The sequence below is a fragment of the Syngnathus floridae genome, chromosome 21 (assembly GCF_059516105.1).
Source record: "Syngnathus floridae isolate MCC-2025c chromosome 21, RoL_Sflo_1.0, whole genome shotgun sequence".
Taxonomy (NCBI): Eukaryota; Metazoa; Chordata; class Actinopteri; order Syngnathiformes; family Syngnathidae; genus Syngnathus; species Syngnathus floridae.
In genome coordinates, this window is record NC_142433.1 from 6626519 (window position 1) to 6648782 (window position 22264).

General features: G+C 47.4%; 2 protein-coding genes across 4 annotated transcripts; one reads left to right on the forward strand and one right to left on the reverse strand.

Annotated features, from left to right (window-relative positions):
• The first annotated feature begins 146 nt into the window (after positions 1-146).
• Positions 147-2963, forward strand: LOC148380304 (uncharacterized). Of its 2 annotated transcripts, none has more exons than XM_088364876.1 (7): positions 147-283; positions 527-795; positions 940-1050; positions 1136-1228; positions 1312-1656; positions 1725-1891; positions 1964-2963. In XM_088364876.1, the coding sequence occupies exons 2-7, from the start codon at positions 597-599 to the stop codon at positions 2207-2209; spliced, it is 1161 nt and encodes a 386-aa protein (XP_088221002.1). In that variant the 5' UTR covers positions 147-283; positions 527-596; the 3' UTR covers positions 2210-2963. The 2 variants fall into 2 exon arrangements, with proteins under 2 accessions (XP_088221002.1, XP_088221003.1); XM_088364877.1 differs by having other exon boundaries at positions 558-795.
• A 111-nt stretch (positions 2964-3074) lies between these two features.
• Positions 3075-21893, reverse strand: LOC148380305 (secretory phospholipase A2 receptor-like). 2 transcript variants are annotated; one of them, XM_088364815.1, is made up of 50 exons: positions 21725-21893; positions 18987-19195; positions 18808-18917; positions 18419-18540; positions 18297-18353; positions 18062-18217; positions 17889-17971; positions 17486-17603; positions 17371-17421; positions 17133-17300; positions 16895-17011; positions 16715-16831; positions 15649-15860; positions 15470-15579; positions 15148-15263; positions 15026-15082; positions 14791-14946; positions 14627-14715; positions 14088-14211; positions 13959-14009; positions 13708-13875; positions 13457-13573; positions 13261-13380; positions 12511-12719; positions 12328-12437; positions 12030-12151; positions 11905-11961; positions 11670-11825; positions 11488-11579; positions 10991-11111; positions 10869-10910; positions 10629-10796; positions 8963-9082; positions 8763-8885; positions 8674-8703; positions 8451-8594; positions 8212-8361; positions 7844-7963; positions 7614-7774; positions 7413-7536; positions 7290-7344; positions 7148-7214; positions 6830-6963; positions 6716-6759; positions 6470-6643; positions 6248-6393; positions 6042-6176; positions 5771-5856; positions 5530-5707; positions 3075-5099 (listed from the first exon to the last, which is right to left on the reverse strand). In XM_088364815.1, the coding sequence occupies exons 1-50, from the start codon at positions 21789-21791 to the stop codon at positions 4944-4946; spliced, it is 5919 nt and encodes a 1972-aa protein (XP_088220941.1). In that variant the 5' UTR covers positions 21792-21893; the 3' UTR covers positions 3075-4943. The 2 variants fall into 2 exon arrangements, with proteins under 2 accessions (XP_088220941.1, XP_088220942.1); XM_088364816.1 differs by lacking the exon at positions 21725-21893 and adding an exon at positions 20065-20756.
• Positions 21894-22264: the final 371 nt, after the last annotated feature.

A 22264-nucleotide genomic window follows, 5' to 3' on the forward strand; every position in this document is an offset into this window, starting at 1 on the left:
AAAACTCATGATTAGCACGACGCTGCGTGAGAAGAAGGGCTCGCAGCATCCTTCACTTGAAGCTCCTCCTCCTCTTCCGCCTTCCGACCGACTATCACGGCATTTCAAGTGCGGCTGATGGCAAGTGTGACGAGTGGCACCACAGGAGGGCGCTCTTGCTTTTGGACAGGGGACTTCCGGTGTAAACAGGAAGTGCAAAGTTAGCGTGAAGTGCCAGGTTCCGGCGGTAGCGAGACCGCTGGGCTCACGCTGCACTGGGTGTAGCAGGGAATCTTCCAATCTCGTAATTATTGGTTTTGTATTTCAGTGTTTTTTATGATTACTGTGTGGTAAATATGTTTTATATGACAGGGTGGATGAGTGGTGAAGGCTTTGTGTGCAGGGTGACTGAGTGTGGGTGAGCGACACATCAGCTAGGCGGTATTTTAATGTTTTTAAGAGTATTAAAACTGAGTTTAAATTGTTCAGTGACACGTGTTTTGGTTTTATAGTTGCTCACGTGTACCGTATCTTTTATATGTTTGAGGCTAACTCCGGTAGTTCGTTTGCTTCCGAAGCCAGTAAACGAGGCGAGTGGAAACTAGTCAGCTTTGGAGATGTGCAAAGTCCAGATGCTGAGAGCCCTGGTGAACGAGCGACTCAATGTCGCCATGGAAGAAATCTTCGAACTGTTCGAAAGTACCATCGCCGAGTACGAGGAGCAACTTTGCCGATCCAAAGAGGAGATCGAGCGACAACGACAACTGCTGGACGCTGTTTTCGTGGAGCCAGTCGAAGATGGGATACATCGAGCAGGTTTGTTCGGCACTTGAATTGTTTTAGGTGAGGCTCAATCGTTCTGGAATGATGAGAAAGAAAAAGGCTTTTCCTTAAATTTGGAGGAGCTGTCGATATTGTGAACAGTTGGCAAATAAGAATTGTGTGCATTTGTTTCTCCAGACGTTCTCCCAGAGCAGCAGCAGCGGCGGCAGCACGACGCAGAGCCTCCTTCTGTTAAAAAAGAAAAAAAGGAGGAAACAGAGGAGGATGAGCAGCACTCTCGCTTGCCAAGTGAGTTTGGTTGCCACCTCCAAGTGAGACGCCCTACCAACTGTCATGTGAAGACAATCCAAACGTTGCCTTGCTCTTCTTCTAGGCGTTGCGCCAGAGCGGCAACATGAAGTGGCGCTCCTCTGCGTGAAAAAGGAAAGGAACGATGAGGAGGAGCATGCGAGAGAGACGCTCGCGGGTGAGGCACCCGAGCCATCTTTTTTTTGTCAAACTTGATTGTGTGCGGCCAACGTTTTCTGGTCGCATTGTCCATCCTGCTAGTCAAGAGCAAACGAGGCTGCAAGAGGAAGCTGGGGAGCGGGCTGGGGGAGCCGGTGCGGGTCGCCGATGTTTCCGCTGGGGAAGATGTTCCTTCGGGATGGGAAGACGCCGTCGAGCTTGCGGACGACTCGTCGTCCTCGACCTCTGTTGAGGACGACAGGAGGAGGAGCTCGAGTTACGCTTGGACGCGGGCCGACAAGGGGCTGCTGGCTGCCTTTTTTGAGGAGTACCCCATGTTCTACAACTCCTGTCTGGACGAGTTCAAGGACCCCGGCATCAAAAGAGCCGTGGTCAGGCAGTTTGTCAAGGAACACTTTGAACACAAGGGCCGTCCTGCACCAAGTTGTAAGTAGCAAAAAGTTGGTCGTCTTCCTGCTCGGAACAATTGGGTCTTTATGATCTTGGTCTGCCAGATGAGCAAGTGATGGGCTTCCTGAAGAATTACCGGACCAGGTTTGTCAAGCTCAGTAGCAAAAAGGGGGCAGACGAGCATCTGACGGCCACGGAGCGCTGGATTCTTGACAACTTTGACTACCTGCGCCCTCATATTAAGAAGCGACGTGGTCGAGTCGCGCGCCAGGTCAGCCTCCAATTGCAAAATTCAGACTTTGCAAGCCATCGTTTGGAATCTGGTCATCATTTTGCGTTGCAGTTCCCTTCTGAGGCGTCACCCAGAGCGGCCCGGGACGATCGAGCCGATAAGCCCGCTCCCTCCGCCTGCGCCACGTGCGGGGCGGGTGGCCAGGCCTCCACCCTCGACGCCAAAGAGCCACCTCCACGGGTGAGGCAGCAGAGAAGTGGGCGCAGCGCTGCTTTCCCCGACGGCGAGCCCAAGATCCAGACCATCGCACAGTACCTGAGAGAGCTCATGACGAGCACGTCAGAAGACCAGACTTGAAGCCGGCGGTGACGAGACGCAACTGAAGGCAAATGGCGAGCGTAGCCGCTCTTGTCTGAAAATCCACGTGCAACGTCACGCCGGCGACTAGCCGCTCAGCTGCTCGTTTTGCCGTCGCACCTTCAAACATCGCTTGGCGTCAGAGCGGCATCCACACTGGGGAGAAACCTTTCAGCTGCTCACCAAGTGGCTCCGCCTTACCGCCCTGGATGACCGCATGAAGACGTGCACTGACAAGAACCTCTTGGCCTGCGCTGTGTGCCGCGACAACGTCACAAAGCGATACAATTGGCGCTGCACATGAGGACGAGCACGGGCCAGAAGCCCTTTAGCCGCAACTTCACTTGCAAGTTCATATCGGCTGAGGAGACGCAAGTGGCCGTGCACTTTGAACACTCAAACTTGTTTTGAACTCGAGTGAAGGCATGAATCTCCAGACAATTCAATTTTGTATGTTTTCATGTTTTTCTGACAGTTCAAACAGGATAAATTCTGAATCTACTGTGCTGTGTCAATCTCAATTAAACAACATGTGATGTCAAAGCTTACAATTTCTGAAAACCAAATTGGGCAAGCACCCATTACCATCGAGCTGCTCTTTGTTCCCATGTGCTAGGTGGCGGCACGAGAAACACTACGCATTTTAAAACAACTAAAACAAAGTGAAGTGAAATTTTCTTTGTTTTTGGACGCAGTGACATGGTGATGTGCATTCCAGTTCTTGGAAATTAAAAAGAAAAAGATTTTAAAGTGGCATTTGGGATGAAGTGATTCAGTGTCCAACGTGAGCCAGTAGATGGTACTTGAGTGCAAAAATAGCTACTTTTTAAAATAACATGAAATAACAGCACATCGAGGTACTGAATTGTCTTTTTTGCATGCACATTTTTTATTAAATATGTTGACAAGAAAAAAATCACTACACTGGCTTTTGTCATCGAAACAAGAAAATATACATATATACGTTCAAACAGGACTCTCGACTCGTTCTCCAAGCATCACGGCCAGTTTCAAATCTGACTTCACACATACACCATTAACTATTATTCCGCTACCACATAATTCATCCTATTCACCCCATTCCAATTTCAACATATTTCAAATATTCATGTCATGGGTGCTTCTATTTTTTTCATTCCAAAAATGGTTTTTGCAAAATTCACAAATTTCCTGCAAAATTTTCCCCACTCATTCCGAATGGGACATTCGACATTTCACATTTACATTGTTCCTGTTTGACATTCACATCATTATGCACGTTTTTGGACGGGAGGATTTTCAATATTCCCAAGCCACCTTTCAAAAATGTCACGTTTAAAATTTGTGCTTAATTTTGAAAAATCAGTTCTCTTTTTGGATCGATTCAACTGCTCATCTACCTGTTCCAAAACTCCCCACTTATTAAAAATGTTCAACTTTGCTTAGCATTTTTCCTCCCTTCTGTTTTTCTCGCTTACCTATTTTTCAAATTTTCAACTTCGCTTAGTTTTTCCTCGCTTACGTTTTTCTCGCTTACCGTTTTTTCTCGCTTACCGTTCTTCTCGTCCATCTTTTTTTGTAGCCTGGTTTTTTTCTAACTAACCGCTTTTCTCACTTACCACTTTGCTTATTTTTTTTTCTAGCTTACCTTTTTTTTCCGCCGACCATTTTATCCTTGCTTACGTTTTAGTATTTTCCTGCTTCCCTTTTTTTTTCTGCTTCGTGCGCGCTTACCATTTTTCTCACCTACGTTTTTTGTTCAAGCTTACTGTTTTTTCTCGCCTACCATTTTGTCCTCGCTTACCGCTCACTTACCGTTTTTCTCAAGTCTTACGTTTACGCTCAGTATTTACCTGCTTCCCGTTTTTTTCTCGCTTAGTGCGCGCTTACAGTTTTTCTCGCCTACGTATTTCGCTTCGTTTTTTCAGTTTTTTTACTCTTACCATTTTTTCCCGCTTACCATTTATCACTTACTGTTTTCTCACTTACCATTTTTTCTTGCTTACTGCTTGGTTACCATTTTTCTCAGTGTTTTTTCTCGCCTACCGTTTTCCTCGCGTACGATTTTTTCTTGCTTACATTTTTTCTCGCTTACCGGAGTTTTTTCTCGCTTACCATATTTCTTGCTGACTGTTTTTCTTGCTTATTGTTTTTTCTCGCTTCCTGTATTTCTTCCCTATAGTTTTTTCTCGCTTAGTTTTTCTTGCTTACCATTTTCTCACTTCAAATTTTTTTTCCTCGCTTATCGTTTTTTTTCTCTCGCCTACCGCTTTTCCTCGCTTTTTTTCCTCACGTACCACTTCTCTCACGTACCATTTTTCTTGCTTATCGTACCATTTTTTCTTGGCTATTGTCTCGACTCTTTAAATCATTCGCTAGCATTCCCCATTCCCAAGTTTTCATCCACACACTTTCTCCAGAAACTGTATTCTCTTATCTTTACTCATACAATCAGTCAAAACGGTCTCTTGAGTGGCCAGGGATACTATCTTAACTACAAATACTAGGTATTTCCATGTAATAAACACAAAGCCAGGATGCACAAAGGCAATCAAAAAGGAAAAAAACAAAACAATCAACCATGCAAGTCTGGCTTTTTCTAATAGCCAATTAGACTAAGATTAAATATTACATTAAACTATAAAATGGTTACATTTGTACAATTATCCCACAAACCATCTATGGCTGGTGGAAAAGGCTGTTTCAAAAACATTTTGGACACTTTGTCCGTTCTCACATTTTAGCGCAGGCTGGTCTAAGCAGAGCTTTGCTTGATCTCCTTGATGGACACGTGACCCCACACGTTCATCTGCGTGATGCTTTGTAGATTGGCCTCTCGGTATTTGTAAGTCACCTCGTCGAGGCCGTTGATTGAGATCTGGAAATGATCGTCGGTGCACTTGATGACAACCTGAGTGACAACAGCACACCATGCATGTGATGAGTGTGAACGGCATGGCGGCGAGCAAAGACGGGAGATGTGACGTTCACGTTGACATTTTTATTGACAGACAGTTGTATGGATACACCTTTCTTTCTTTCTTTCTTTCTTTCTTTATTTAGCCAGCCAGTCATATAACGAGCTCATTAGGTACACCACAATGACAATAGCATCTTCAATTCAATCAATACAGCATAGCGAGTAGTTATTGGATATCTATGTCATGACACCTTGCACATATGTACAAAAAAATGGAGCAACAATTAGATATAATGAACTCATGGATAAACTAATGGGCACCAATCAAAGGTAAGGAAAATTTCACATGAAAGTTTGGAATCCCCGAAACTGTAAGGCGGACGTGTGAGTGTGTGCAGAAATATAGTGTGATTCACGTCACCTTGACTGCTTGTCCGGGTCCAGAGCTTTGTGCGGGATGCTCCTCTCCTTTGTTCCAAGTTGTGTTCACTCTGGAGTTCAGCCAAATCTTCTTGGTTGCAAAGTTCAACTTGAGGAGCAGAGGGACCACGTTGTCGGTTTCGTCGTCAGCGGCAGGCACAAACAGGCTGATTTTAAACCTGCAACACAGTTGCGTTTGTGGTATTAGCATTCTTGTGTCCGTGTGGGCGGGCTCCTCGTACCAATCTGCCAGTTTATTTGCTCGTCCTGTGATGGTGATGACGTTGTTCACACGGAGACCTCCCTTCAGCTCCATCATTGATCCAAGCTGCAAACATGTAATCAAAACATCTTGAGTAGAAATCACATGCGAATGCTGCTAAGATCTGACACTGAAATGAAATTGTGTGGAAATCATTACAACTGTCCTTTGAACCTGTCCAGAAAAGTGGGAGGATAAAAAAATGCTCTTCACGATTTATGCAGAGAACGAAAAAAATAAAATCAACTCACTCTTTTCTGCAAGAGTATGATGTCACCAGAATGGCTCTCCTCTGCCTTCACTGAGGTGATTGCATAATACGCTTTGGGCATCTTGCACATGAAGCTCTTGGGTAGCTTGCAGCTCATCTGCTTCCATTTTCCAGCCTGAAGGATGAGCATGATGGATTTCAGCGGATCGCGCAGATACTCTCGCAAACGGTCAATTGGCCACGCACCTTTTGCGACATCGCCACACAGTCCTTTTTCAGGTGTTTGGGCTCTTCCGGGGCCCAGTCGGTGAAGGTCACCTCGTGGCGGTCCGACCACTCAAACATGCCGAGGACACTCTGGTCATTCAGTCCGGTCCACATGTCGCTGGTGTCTGCAGAGGACAAAGGCGAGAAGATCTCTCACCCAGCGTTCAGGGGATAGCCGTTCTACGAAGACGCTGTACGCACCGAGGGCGGAAGCATTTTTCACCCACGTCTGCTCCACCTCGGAAAGGATGGACACCAGATTGGCACCCAATTTCTTACAGTCAGCTTGAGCAGCGGCCCACTCCTTCTTGTCATCAAAAGCTTTGTAGCAGAAGCCCGCAAACTCCTCCCAGGACTCTCCCAAGCATCTCGGCTCTGCAGGTGAGATCCCGTGCGGGGTTAGCAGTAGTTGAGCACTTGACATGAAAAAATGCTCCGTGAACTCACCTCCGTCCGCAAATGTGAAGGCCTGATCCGTCGAGTCGGCATTCCTGCAGGTCGCACATGTGACAATGAGCTGGGCCTCTTATTGGTGCTTTGCCATAAACGTTGGCCACTCACTTGAGGGAGGTGATCCCGTTCTGGCCGGAGCCAGCAAAGCCCTTCTTTGCCACGGCTTTCATCACAATACAGTCTCCTCCGATGTCGTCACGAATGACGCCGGCGTGAATAGCGGCCTTGCAGACGCTTGAGTCCTGCACTCACATCAAGTCAAGAACTCAACTGGCGGGTCACGATAGGGAGGATTTGACTTTCTGATTGGTGTGTGGAAATGAAATCATCTTTCAAATGGAACTCATTTGAAAATCCCAATTGAAATGTAGGTTCTGCCAAGAGCCAGTGCCTCTCCAGTCCAAGGGTCAGCAATCACGTACGTACCTTATTGTAGACCAAGGTTCCGGTGACATTGTGTTTGGAGTTGGCGCACTTGGGCGGGCAGTGGAAGCTGCAGAAGGCAAGGACAAGCAAATTGACGACAGGCGCCCACCGTCGTGGAAACACCGGGGCAAGTGCGACTCACGTCATTGCCTTGGTCAAGTGGAGGCTGTTGAACGTGCTGTCACAGGTCATCGTATCTGTTAGACAAAATATCAAAAGACGGGTTGTATGTTTTTCCCGGCAGCGGAGGGAGAGACTCGCTTACCGTCACGTGCGCATCCCAAGAGGTCAAAGCTGAGGCCGAAGTCAACGCTGTCCTCCAGCGGCTGGATGCGGACGTGCTGAGCGGAAAACGCAGAGCCAAACCGGTGCTCCCCCCCTCCGGTAAACTAGCAATAGCACTCTCGTTTGTAATGGCAGGTTTGGGCAGCCCGGTCGGCGTCAGGTCGACTGGCCGGCCGCTCACCTTTTCGTCCGGGTGATCAGTCCAGCTTTTGCCATCAACACTCGTCTTCATCTCAAAGTCGATGACCCAGGACCTTTGGTCAGTGTGAGGACAGCCCTGGGTGACGATCCCGGTCACCTTTCTCACGTGACCGAGGTTCACCTGGATCCAGCTGGTGGAGGCTGCAGGACACAAGTTCGCTCAGGACACCAAATTGCCAGCGCCGAAGTAGCTTTCGGTTGTCTACGTACGATCTTGTGACGGTCTCCAGCAGGAATTCTTGCTCAATTGAGCTTTCTCGGGGCTGGCGTCGCTCATCGAGGAGGAGGCTTCAAACGCTGAGTCCGCCTCGACCAAATTGTCAAGACACACTGAGGACAACCCAGAATCATGTTCCAACCATTCTCTGATAACGGAATCCTTGTATTGTATTGTTTTGGGCATTGTTAGGCGCCGTCGATTCACTAGGCCAATGGTCGCCAAGCTTGTATGGCGAGTGGTCCCCTGAACCTTTCAGTCATCGCATCAACGTCCGTAGCAGACAGACCATTCAATGTGCCATCATACCCCAACTCTGGTCGGGAGATACCGCATTAGACAACAGAGACGTGAAGCCCACCTTTCCGTTCGCAGCTGTAGACCAAGTGCAGGTACTTGGAGACTGCAGGGCAGGTCTCCCGGACGCCCTCAAAAGGGTCAGCAAGACAATATTGACGGTTGTCACATTTCTGCCTGTAGTGAGGGAGGGCTCCTCGCACCACGCAAGTCTCTGCAAGTCACAAGGCCGAGTGGAAGCTTATTTGGCTGCAACGGTCGTATCGTCGGACCACGGACGACGTCGCTTATGTCCTGTCTTACCCTTGGTTGCGTTCTGAGTTGGACAAAGGCTGCCGCTCCTCCGTCCGTAGAAGGCCGACTGGATGCGGATGACGCTTTGACTCTCACTCTGACAAAAGAGGTCGACGTGCTTCTGCTGGTTGCACACAAGGATGTTCCGAAAACCTGCGAGCGCACCGTGGTGTCTTTTTTCCGTCTCGCATCTTTTGACGTCAACCTTCAGGATTCGGGGAGACTGACTTACCGTCATGGCGTGGAGGTTCCGATTTATGTCCTGTGAGGCAAAAGCCAAAGATGGGCATCAACATGAATTGGCCATGAGTCACATCTTACCTTTGGCTCTTTTCTTGCACATGTAGTTTCTCTTCATCTGGCAGCTGTCAAATTCCCATTTTCCCAGTTCACTTTCAACGTTATAGAAAAGGCAGTTTTCACCAGAGGATTTCCTAGGGCTATCTGTAAGGAGACGGCAGATGCTAAGCGCTCCTCTCCATTGCTCCAGACCGTCGGCAACAAACGCCGTTTGGACCCACCTGTGGTCCAGTGGGTGTAACGAAAGGGAGAGCCGTCAGTCCACTTGCAGCCATCTTGAGTGATTGTGGTTTTGGTGGCCAACCACCAAGAAGAAATATTTTGAAAAGGGGAGCCCAAACCTTTGGATCAACAGGAATAAGATGTCACCAGTGAATGACTTTAAGCCTATATGTATTGTAATGTCCCTCAGTGCGTCAAGGATGTTCAGACGGTTTGATCGCCGCTTTTATTATGACAGAAAAAGGCAACAGAAGAACATGCAAATAGGAGTTGCTGGTGGCCACAACTCACGCCCATGCGCCTCACACACCAACTGATTGCCAAGCTAACCAGTCCACACAACCCACCCGCATGACATCACTTCTCACTCCTGGCCCCGCCCTCACACGCCCAGATACAACAAACAAATAATACAGGACATTACAGTAGTCAAGTTGAGCTAAAGCTAGCATTAACGAGAAGCTAACAAATGCATTTAACACATTCTTGCGTTCCCCAAGAATAAAACATGCAACTCGCTGATATGACTACTCAAAATACATCCAAGAGAAGTGACATCGTCGTTTCCATAGATTGAAGGAATAGAATCTTCAATGAAACGAAGTTCTTCGGCGAAGCCTTCTCGATAATGACGAGTTTCTTTTGTATACTGTCGAGTTTTTTGTATGGCGGCCTTTTACGAGAAAAGCAAGATCTGTCAATCCCTATAGCTGTCCTTTTCTGGTCAGATGCTAAAAATGTCAAGACAGAAAACCTGTTAGAAAGGTTCCTATGTTGACGTTGAAAATCAATGTACATTATTGCGTTCAGTGTTGTGTTGAAAGTTACGTCACCACGCCTTAATTCTCACGTGAGTTACAGTATATCAACTTATCACGATTGTTTCAGCCAGCGCGCAGTGGTGGTAAGTTACAGACGGCGGGAGTTATAGTGGCTGGTATCGACTGAGGGTGTTGCTGTGATCGTGTGGGTATTTGCCGAAAAGTGAGTATATACACTTAAGTATTACTCCTGTTTATTGTTATGCTGTTTGTCTGATCGCAGATTGTTGTGTGTGTGCCGTTTGGTTGGTAGCTTTGGCGCGCTCCTTTAAGTTTTCCTCGCATCATACGAGTAGCCGTTATGTAGCTCCACGGCAGCTAACGGTCGCCAGCAAGTGTGTTTTCTTGTCTCGATGACTTATGTTTGGCGTGTTGTCTAGAGTACTTCATTTATGTTTATCTAGTATGGCGGAACCGTTACGCGCAGTTAGTTATGTGATGTGTGCCGTCTATTAGTGTTGTGTGGTGTCAGACGTTGACCATTGACTTAGTGTATTTACAGAACCACACACACACACACACACACACACACACACACACACACTCACCCATGAACACTACACACACCTGCTCTCACATCCGTACGACAAAATGTGTGCCTTTGCCAATTGAGCATTAACAACCGAGCCAACCCCCGATACAGTCCTCAGCCTCCACAACACAACCACTTGGGGTCTGGTAACCAACTCCAGGTGACGTCACAAACAATGTTTTCTATGTCTTGAGCATTAGAAGACAACTGGCAAAAAAGTTCTTTCAAAATGTCACTTTCTTTGGCATATCTAGCCTCTACAAATATCACAAGATTTTCAACCAACAGTACTGATCGAGCCCATATGCCTACCTAGTATGTAGGTCTGCTCCGTGTTGTCGGTGATGCTGAGCAGGTCGCCTCCGAGGCGGACGCAGTCGTCTCGCGCCTCCTGCCAGGTCTTGGCATGGTTGCGGTTGACCAGGTAGCAGATGTCCTTAAAGGGGTTCTTCACCCACGAGCCGCATTTTTCGCTCCGGCCTGCAAGCAAGACTCGTGTCACTTGAGGGCCAACTAGCCAACGACGTGTCAGCCGCAGGGTGGGACGCCCACCTTTTAATGTCGGCGGATCATGGCGAGCCTCTCGGATTTTGGCTGCAAGAACGCAAGGGGGATCAATCATGAGAGAGCAGTGAGAGGTCAAAGGGCAAAGGGAGCTGTGGTGACTTTTGGACCTTTTTTGCAGACAGATGGCTGCTCTTCAGTGCAGGGCCACTGATGAAATCGTCCAGAAGCTGACAGAGCAAAGCAGTCACCGCGTCCTGTAGACGGTTCTCCCCTCAGCGTGACGTAGTCCTGCGGATGACAGGATGGATACCACTTGAGTGCGTTTGGTGTTGCAACTCAATTTTTTTTTCTTTTCTCATTACTGTACTCCATTTTTAGCATCAACAACTACAATGTTCCCATTTGGTTCTTAGACTGTCCATCTGTAAAATTCTGCACTTTTATATGACCAGACAAAAAAAATCTGTATATAACATATTTTATTCAAGCTTGTCAATTTTATTTGTCTTAAAACAACTGCAAGTTAATCTGTGTTTGTGGCCCAGTCCCTTTGAAACTTTACAACTATTTTTTTCTGCTCTTGCAACATTGTGACCAACCCAACTTTGGCTTTCTCATATCACATTCTACAAACGTTTTAGACAGCTGTAGACGTTTTGCTTACTACAGACGTTGCGTCGCTCCAGGAAAATTTCTTGTCTTTGTTCTTCTTGAGTCCCATGAAAAGCCAATATCCTTTATCATCTCGCACGTGAGCTTGAAGAAAGCAGAACAAGCGCTAGTTGCAAAGATGCTGAGAAGCATTGCGGGATGATCATGGAATTGTCGGTTTGTCTGGGCACTCACCAGCCAAGAATTTGATTTCGTCCTCTGAGTGGACGCTGGCCAAGTGACCTTTCTGTTCTGTGCAAAATATCTCAGCCGAGTCCCAATTCTTACGTATCCTCTCAAAACGATAGCAGGAATCGTCGAACAGGAAGTCGCCGGGGTCGCAGGAGGAAGCTGAAGCCACGAACAAACTTGGATTGGAAAAGCACGGCGGGACGATGCAGGAGTAAAAACAAGAATGACAGCCACTCACTCTCCACTCGATCGTAACCAAAGTCTTTCAAGGAACACTGCCGGCCCTTCGGGCAGTCTGCAGAAAGACCACACAATTAAAATGTCCTTTTTGACATCACCGTGACAACTCCTGAGCAGGCTTACCGTCCAGCGGGCGCTCGCACATGAAGGCCAAGGAGGATCCGCACGAGGCTTGTCGCCACTTTCCTGGCTGACTCTCGGTCCACGAGCCTTGGTTGACGTACACGCAGGACTCTACGTCGGAGCTGTCGGGAGAAGTCGTGAAAAGCATCTTACAAACAGGATGAACGGGAGGTTCTTTTCTTGCTCTCTTTCAACAAAAGCCTTTTTTTTTTCTCCCCCCCCTCGTCACGTGTGCTCTTTCTCATTTTGGAAAGGGGGCCCAAAACCTTGCCTAACATTCAAGACACGACCTTCTTACCTTCTAACCTGACGCGAGTCCCAGTTGGAGTAGCCCGCCATCACGCGTACATCTGACCAAGTCAGCTCCATTTGCTCCTTGTCATACCGACACCAAGCCTCGTCGCAATTCTGCGGAGACCGATCCCGCGTGTCAGTCGCGTGCGTACCAGTAGAGAATCAACTGCTTGCGCGTCCGTCTCACCAGATTGGAGAGTCCGATCCAGAAGGGGTTCTTGCCCATTTCCTTCTTCACAAAGGCTTCCTCGTCCGACGAGGTGATGGAGACCAAGTCGCCGCCCTCCCAGAAGCAGTTGTGCCGAGCCCCCAGCCAACCGTTGGGGGTCTCCATCTTCTTGTAGCAACTGGACTGGTGAAGACTCCACCCTTTCTCACACGCTGATTTAGGAATGGCTGAGGACACCATTATTATGCCGTTTAGAATGGCAGAACTATAGAATTACCCGCACGTAATGGCATGACTATCTTGTCACCAGCTCAGTGGCCTAGTAGTAGAGTGTCCTCCCTGACACTAGAAGGTTGTGGGTTCGAACCCCGGCCGGGTCATACCAAAGACTATAAAAATGGGACCCGTTGCCTCCCTGCTTGGCACTCAGCGTTACGGGTTGGAATTGGGGGGTTAGATCACCAAATGATTCCCGAGCGCGGCACCGCTGTTGCTCACTGCTCCCCTCTCCCCCAGGGGATGAATCAAAATCACATGGGGATGGGTCAAATGCAGAGGACAAATTTCACCACACCTAGATGTGTGTGTGACGATGATCATTGGGACTTGACTTTTACTTTATGTTGTGGAAACTAAACTCCAGTGAGTTGTTTACCAATCGTGTCAACTGCGGCACCGAGAATCAAAGGACTTTGGAAAAGGCCTTCCTTAATAATACTTTGTATCCGATGACGCAACTCTAAGCATAAGACCAAGGTCAACTCATGCCTCTTCCTCTTCTCTTGCAGATGTAGCTGCTGCGCTTCTCCTCACAGTCGGCTCTTGCCCAGCGGCCGTCGGCAGTGAGCAAGGAAAGGCAGTTTCCACTGGGGCCTTCTCCGGCGATGCCTGGAAGGAGACGACAAAAATGCTAAGCACTCGTCCGTTTTGTTGCCGACAAACTTTCCCCAAGTTATAGGCCGACCTGTGTTCAGGTTTTTGTAAGTGGACATGGATCCGTCAATCCACTCGATGCCGTGAGTGATATTGGCGTTGGCGCCCAACCACAGCGTGGGACTGCTCAGAGGACGGGCGTACAGACCTTTGGATCAAAGTTAAACAACGACCAAGAGTTTGAACATCGTACAGGTGCGTGTGTAGCAGCAGCATTGTTCCTTCTGGAGTCCACGGGGCATAAACTGTGCGAGCCGCTATCGTGTCCTCCGGGCAGTTTACCTTGTATGAAGGTCTGCTCATGAGAGTGGGTGATGCTGAGCAGGTCGCCTCCGAGGCCGACGCAGTCATCTCGCGCCTCCTGCCAGGTCTTGGCACGGTTGTGGTTGATCAGGTAGCAGAAGTCGTCGGACGGGTTGTCCATCCACCAGCCGCACTTTTTGCTCCAGCCTGCAAGCAAGAGCCGTGTCACTTGAGGGCAAAGTGGCGACCGACCGACCGACCACGTGTCGGCTGCAGGCTGGGGCGCCCACCTGGTCCCCATGTTGATGACGGCAAAACAGGGAGAGCCCCTTGGACCTTGGCTGCAAGAACGCAAGGGGGATCAAATATGAGAGCAATGCCAGGTTAAAGGGCAAAGTGAGCTGTGGTGACTTGCGGACCTTTTTTGCAGATAGATGGCAGCTTTTCAGCGCAGGACCACTCATCAAATTGTCCAGAAGCTGACAGAGCAAAGCACTCTTTGAGTCCTGTAGACTTTTTTCCCACCAACTTTGTGACGTAGTCCTGCGGACGATACGGCGGACGCCACTTGAGCCCGTTTTGTGTTGCGCTTGGTTGAATGAGTTTTTCCATCCCGTGTTGTAGCATTTCAACTTTCTTTTGGTGAAATCACAACTTTGAGCGTTTCGGTGAAAACCGCAAACCCGAACCAGTTTCGTCATGTCATCCTGTTTAATTCTCCGGATTGCCGTCAAATTCTGCACTTTATCCTACAAGACGGATTCCTTTTTTTTTTTTTAAATCTCATTCAAGTTTTCTTGTTCATTTTAATATCATTCGAAAGGAGAAATGGCAAGTTTGCTCCTCAAACGTTCCAGCTTACATACATATAAAGCATTTATCTATTCAATTCCAATCTTTTGCCTTCGGGTAGAGGCAAATGCCAACTTTTTTAGAGCGCAGTGAATTTTATACTTACTGAGGATTCTCCGTCAATCCACTCAACGTTGTTTTTCTTCTTCTTCAGTCCCACAAAAGGCTGAGATCTTCCTGCATCTCGCATGTGAGCTTGAGGAAAGCAGATCAAGCGCTTCAGCACAAAAAGAGCAACCGCTTGTCGGATGTTTCTTGGCAGTTACTGACCTGCCAAGAAATTGCCTTCCTCCGTTGAGAGGACGCTGGCCAGGTGACCTTTGTGTCCTTTGCAAAACCTCTCGGCGGCCCTCTGCACCTTCTTCGTCTCCTCAAAACGATAGCAAGAATCGTCAAACAGGAATTCGCCAGGGTCGCAGGAGGAAGCTGAAGCCACAAACAAGCTTGGATTAGAAAAGCACGGCGGAATGGTGCAAGAGTAAAAACAAGCGTGGCAGCCACTCACTCTCCACTCGAAGGTAACCAAAGTCTTTCAAGGAACACGGCCGGCCCTCCGGGCATTCTGCAGAAAGACCACACCACAATAGATATGTCCCTATCGACATGACAACTCCTGAGCAGGCTTACCGAGCAAGGAGCGCTCGCACATGAACGGCAACGAGGATCTGCACGAGCCGTGTCGCCACTTTCCTGGCTCAGTCCACACGCCTTGGTTGACGTATGCGCAGGACTCTACGTCGGAGCTGTCGGGACAAGTCGTGAAAAGCATCTGAGTATTTTTTCTTGCTATCAGAAGTCGTGAAAAGCATCTGTATTTTTTCTTGCTATCTGATGAAAAATTGACTAAAGGCCTTTTTTTCCCCCTCATCACGGTGCTCTTTCCCAATTTGGAAAGGGGCCCCAAAATCTCGCCAGACAGTGAAAGGACATCAAGACGTGACTTTTTTACCTTCCAACCTGACGCGAGTCCCAGTTGGAGTAGGTCGCCATCACGCGGACATTGGACCAAGTCATCATCTTTTGCTCCTTGTCATACCGACACCAAGCCTCGTCGCAATTCTGCAGAAAGCAATCCCGCTTGTCAATCGCGTACCAGTAGAGAATCAGCTGCTGCCGCTTCCGTCTCACCAGATTGGAGAGTCCGATCCAGAAGGGATTCTTGCCCATTTCCTTCTTCACAAAGGCTTCCTCGTCCGACGAGGCGATGGAGACCAGGTCGCCGCCCTCCCAGACGCAGTCTTGCCGAGCCCCCAGCCAACCGTTGGGGGTCGCCATCTTCTTGTAGCAACTGAAGCCGAAAGGGAGCCAGCCGTCGGCCATATCACATGACTTCTGATCGGCTGAGGAAACATTTGGGGAATTGTAGAATATTTTTATTATATAATAATATCCATCCATCCATCCATCCATTTTCTGTACCGCTTTGTCCCCACGGGGGTCGCGGGTGTGCTGGAGCCTGTCCCAGCGGTCATCGGGCAGTAGGCGGGGGACACCCTGAACCGGTTGCCAGCCAATCACAGAGACAAACAACCATCTGCACTCGCACTACGGGCAATTTAGAGTGCTCAATCGGCCCGTCAAGCATCTTTTTGGAAAATGGGAGGAAACCAAAGTGCCCAGAGGAAACCCACGCGGGCTCGGGGAGAAATCGGATGTGGAATTGAACTGGAACCCTCCTAACTGTGAGGCAGACGTGCTAACCAGTGCGCCACAGAGCCACCTTCTTTTTTTTGTCAAATATCTATATATAGCACTTATCTGTTTGGGCCTCCGGACGTGGGTAGAAAATAGAATCGGGTCTGCTGAGTCCCATTCAAATTTAACCATCAAGCAGTCTTGTTTGTGACCATCTCGGGGAAAGAAATTATATATTGGCTGTCTGGGATCAGACTTTTAACAATGAGTGGTTTGGTTTGTGACCGTTTAGGGTAGCGACTCAATGTAAAAAACACAAAGACACGCTGACCGGCGAATACAATTTATCGGGTTTTTTTGCCACAGATTGTCGTGGAAAACAAGAAATTCAGACTAGCTGCAGTCTTCAGTTTTGCCGATTGCGTTAGCTCCATGACTTGACAATTGACACGCTCACAAAGAGAAGCACGCTGGTACACTCCATCGAGAGGACTTCAGAAGCCTTCTCAAATCTCAGCGTTTGACAACATCAGTGCGAATCGGCCAAGCATCACGTTACCTCTTCCTCTTCTCTTGCAGATGTAGCTGCTGTTTTGTTGGCAATGGTGAAATTTCCAACCACCGTTGTGGGTGACAAAGTAAAGGCAGCGTCTGCCAGCGGCGTCAAAGGCATTATCTGGAAGGAGACGACAGATGCTAAGCGCTAAGCCAACAAACATTTGATGGATTATAGACCGACCTGCTGTCAGGTTTTTGTAAGTCAACGGGGATCCATCAGTCCACTTGCTGCCTTCAGTGATATTGGCATTGGCGCCCAACCACAGAGTGGGACTGGTCACGACAGTGCCGTACATAGCTTTGGATCAAAGTTAAACAACGATCAAGAGTTCGAACATTGTACAGGTGCGTGTGTAGCGGCGTTGTTTCTTCTGGAGTTCATGCGGCATGAACTGTTCGAGCCTCCATCGTGTCCTTACCTCGTATGAAGTTCTGTTCAGTGTCGTCGGCAATGCTGAGCAGGTCGCCTCCGTGGTCGACGCATTTGTCTCGCGCCTTCTGCCAGGTCACGGCATGGTTGCGGCTCATCAGGTAGCAGAAGTCGTTGGATGGGTTGTCCATCCACCGGCCGCACTTTTTGCTCCAGCCTGCAAGCGAGAGCCGTGTCACTTGAGGGCCAACTGGCAACAAGAGCGCGACCACGGATGTGACGCCCACCTGGCCTGAATATTGACGACGAATGAGCGGTAACAGCCTCTCGAACCTTGGCTGCAAGAGGGATCAAGTATGAGCGCGCGTGTGAAAGGGAAAAGAGCCGTCGTGACTTTCAGACCTTTTTGGCAGATGGTTAGAAGTGCTCTGGTGCATGCGTATGAATGAAGAAGTGCATCATTGAAATACACACCAACGCACTCTGTATCGTCTAGTAATTTCAATCCTGGGGCGTCGGCCTGCACACATGACAGAGGTTTGGAGTGCATGACAGCTTTTCCTTTTTTTTTTTTGCTCTTGTCAATTCCAATTCTAATTGCCATCGAACTTGTTCCAGCTGATTTTCTGGAAAACATTTATTTGCAGCTCTTCTCGTAACATTGCAGCCACTCCGGATAAAGTTTGACTTTTTTTGTTTTTGTTCAAGAAAATGTTCATTTCCTGCTTAAATGACACTTGGTATCTCACTTTTATGTCATTCTGGACAAATGACAACGTTTTAGGTAACTCAACATTTCACTTACAGTAGATGTTCCGTCAGTGAACTTAAAATTTTTTGCCTTGTCCCTGAGTCCCATCCAAGAACAGCAATTGTCTCTTAAGTGAACTTGAGAAAAGCAGAACAAGCGCAAGTTACAAAGATGCTGGTGAGCAATGCAGGATGATCCTGGAATTGTCGGTTTGTTTTGGCGCTCACTTGACAAGAATTTCATTTCGTCCTCTGAGTGGGCGCTGGGCAGATGACTTTTGCGTGTCTTGCAGTAGTCCTCAGCTTCATTCCAATTGTAATGAGACAAAGTAAAATGATAGCAAGAAACGTTGAACAGGAATTCGCCGGGGTCGCAGGAGGAAGCTGAAGCCACAAACAAACTTGGATTAGAAAACCACTGCAGGATGGTTCAGGAGTAAAAACAAGCGTGGCAGCCACTCACTCTCCACTCGATCGTAACCAAAGTCTTTTAAGGAACACTGTCGGCCCTCCGGGCAGTCTGCAGAAAGACCACACAGTTGAAATGTTCCTTTTGACATAATATGACAATTCATGCGGGCTTACCGTCCGGCGAGCGCTCGCACATGTATGGCCACGAGGATCCGCACGAGCCGTGTCGCCACTTGCCTAGCTGACCCCAGGTGTTCAAACCTTGGTTGACGTACGCGCAGGACTCGACGTCGGAGCTGTCGGTAAAAGTTGTGAAAAGCATCTCAGTAATTTTTCTTGCTTTCTGATGAATAAATGACAAGAGCTTTCATTTCCCCCTCATCACGGTGCTCTTTTCCATTTTGGAAAAGCGACATTTTGACAGTAAAAGGGCGCAAAAACGTAACCTCCTTACTTTCCGTTTAGACCTTCAGTCCAGTTGGAGTAGGTCACCGTCACACGGCCATCCATTTTGGAAAGGGGCCCCAAATCCTTGCCTAACATTCAACACATGACCTTCTTACCTTCCAACCTGACGGTTGTCCCAGTTGGAGTAGCTCGCCGTCACGCGAACATCGGACCAAGTCAGCTCCTTTTGCTCCTTGTCATACTGACACCAAGCCTCGTTGCAATTCTGCAGAGACCAATCCCGCTTGTCAATCGCGTACCAGTAGAGAATCAGCTGCTGCCGCTTCCGTCTCACCAGATTGGAGAGTCCGATCCAGAAGGGGTTCTTGCCCATTTCCTTCTTCACAAAGGCTTCCTCGTCCGACGAGGCGATGGAGACCAGGTCGCCGCCCTCCCAGACGCAGTCGTGCCGAGCCCCCAGCCAACCGTTGGGGGTCTCCATCTTCTTGTAGCAACAGGAGCCGAAAGGGAGCCAGTCTTTCTCACACGCTAAGCCCGGATCAGCTGAGGACACATTTGAGACTTGTATGACGGACGTACTGGCATAACTGTCTTGTCATGGCATTTGTATCGGGATTTGTTTCACCAAATGCTTCAATACAGCATTCATTCCAGTGCATGTTTCTCCATTTGCACTTACGATGACATCCTGTGTTATTTTTTCAGATTTGTATTAAAGTCCTAAATGACATTCAAAAGCAAACAACACACTTAACACACCTCACTGTCAGTGACTATTGGACGAAAATGAAAATGGATCAGCTCTCAAAAGGATAACGTTAAAATAGAGAAAAGAAGCTTGAAATTAAGTCGTTTGTGGTGGAGTTTTGCTTGCATCGACAATGTGGCAGGCAGCTTGCGACTATGAGCTCACCACTCACTCACAATGGCACTAAATTGTACACTTAGCCCACAAAAGACATTAGCAAATACGCCCTCGTGTGGAGGATTTCTGTACTGCTCGCTGAGAACCTGATGTGGCTCCTTTGTTAGCGACAGCAATAAAATGGGAGAACGTGCTATCAAGTTGTTCTTGAAAAGATCCCCTTGTGGAGTAACCAAACTTGGTTTTCTTGCAAGTCACTTTTTTTATTCCTTTACCTCAGGGGTCGGCAACCCAAAATGTTCAAAGAGCCATACCCCCCCCCCCAAAAAAAACAATAACATAACTATCCGGAATCGCAAAAATCTAAAAGCCTTTTAGAAGGCAACATAGACTGTCAATAAATAAGCTGTATGCCTACCATTAAAATAATTAAGTGTACTACAAATACAAAATGAACATTCCTGATTCCATGTCTGTTTTCCCTGCAGCGCATCCTGGAGATAATTAGGCACCAGGGAACTATTGATGTACGATAGAGTTCACGTACCTGCATTGGAGAGCTGTCTGTTCGATATCTGTCACGTCACACGACTCTTCACAGGCAATTGAGAAAGCTGGAGCTGAATTAATGTCCTTGATTTGCCGATCGGTGATATTGTTTGCCATTTTAATGTACCTTTCCCTTACTGTCCGAAAATAGGCACTCTTGATATTTTAATGAATGAATCCTTCACGTGCTCGCTATCGGTTTTCCGCGCTTTATTATCTCCTGGGGTGCAACAAAACTTGCAGCAGTAGTTTGGAGATGCAATCCACTTCTTGAAACTGGTTTTTCGGTCCTCAAATCTCTCCACCGTCACTGCAATTGCACCTTTCCTCACAGTTCCAACTGGGTGATCGGCGGCAAATTTAGCATGCTTTAGCTGAAATTGTCACTCCAAATTCCTCCTCTTGTTATTTGACAACGTCTCATTGCATATCAAACACGCAGGCAGATGCTTCAGCATTGGCAATGAAAGCAAATAATTCAGTCCATTCTTTCTTAAAGCCTCTGTTCTCATCAGCAGTTCTACTCTTTTTGCCTTTTGAATCCATGGCCCGACACTCACGTACCTGTTTGTTTACAACTCGCCTCCGCATTTTTGCGCCATTCTGAAATTTGGTATTTTTAATATATTTACAACTACATCCATTTTTACAGCATGACAATGTGTCATGATTACCATTTAAAAAACATTTAAAATAACCAACAACAAAAAAATGTTTTTTCCATTTACATTGACTTTTGCAAAAGCTCCAGGGAGCCGCTAGATGCTATAGCCGCATGTGGCTCCGGAGCCGCGGGTTGCCGATCCCCGATGCGGTATTGTGGCCGTGGCTCAGGCAGTAGAGCGGGTCGAGCTCTGCTTCCTCCTACTCTTTTTCAAGCAATCTACTTTATTTTATTTTTTTCATGGACTTAAATTTGGCACTTTAAAAATGTCATTTGTTTTATTTTTCACTTTCTGTTTTAAATATGTTCGAAATAAAGATGTCATCATTTGGGCTTCGATCCAGGCCCAAACCTGCGAGTTAGATCGAAGCCAAAGTGGTGACGTAGTTTTTAGTTTGTCATAATGGATTGGCCGGTGACGTCGTTTGCTCGTTAAACAAGAAATAAATTCAAAATCATCCAGAAGACCTTTAAGTTAGTCATTGGTCACTTAATTTTTGTTCTATTACAGTTTATTCATCATTCCTGAATGCAAAGGACCTAAAGGTTGTACCTTTATCATTTTATGTGGCCCGCAAAGACAAATTGTGCATCAAATTTGTGTCATTACTGGAATTGCAAATTGTCTTTACTTTCAATATCTTTCTTTTTTAATATTTGACCAGTTTTTACTCGTCTTATTTGAAAACGAGCTATTTGTCCGTTTGTTTCGTAGCTTTTAGCGTATATGAGTTGCTCATACATTTATTTGGGGTGACAGTCATAATGGCCCTCTGAAAGAAGCTATGAATACAATGCGGCCCGCGGAAAAAATGAGTTTGAAACCCCTGCTTTAGATCCTTTGCATTCAGGACTGATGAGAGGCATACTTTTTAAAGTCAAAAGTCAAAGAATTCTCACTTTAAAGTCAGAATCCTGTCACCCCCCTTTTTTCCCTTCACCGGCCCTAATCCTCATCCGTACCAATCCAACTCCGAGATCGCAAATTACTCACTTGACGAAGTCCACGCGGCGCTCAACGCAAGAATACGCACAATGCGCGCGGCCAGTGGGTTTGTCATCGCTCACGGGAGAGGAGATTCCACGCAAATAGTTTGCAGTCAACAATTCGACTCCAAAGCAAATGATGGACGGACTATACCAGTCACAAAAGGCTTGCGTGTTTTGATACCACTAGGACGTCGGCCAGCACGTGACGTCACAAAAGCTCCTAACACGTTTGCACGCCTTTGACCAGGCGAGAGTGGACGTGACATCGTAGACGCCTTTCACTCGCAATAAAAAAAGAACGCAAATAAATAACGGGGAATAAAATTGGGGGGCACAAGTTTTGTCACTTACAAACCTCCGAGTTGGGTTTGGATCAGAGCCAAAGTAACGCCATGTTTTGTGTAAACGCATATGGCAGCGGCACTTTAGAAATGACTGTGTAAGGGATCACCGAGGATAAAAACACAATAATTGCTCAATGGAATACCTGTTCAAACCAAAAATAAACTTTTCGTTTAAACACAATTATATTCATCACAGGGCC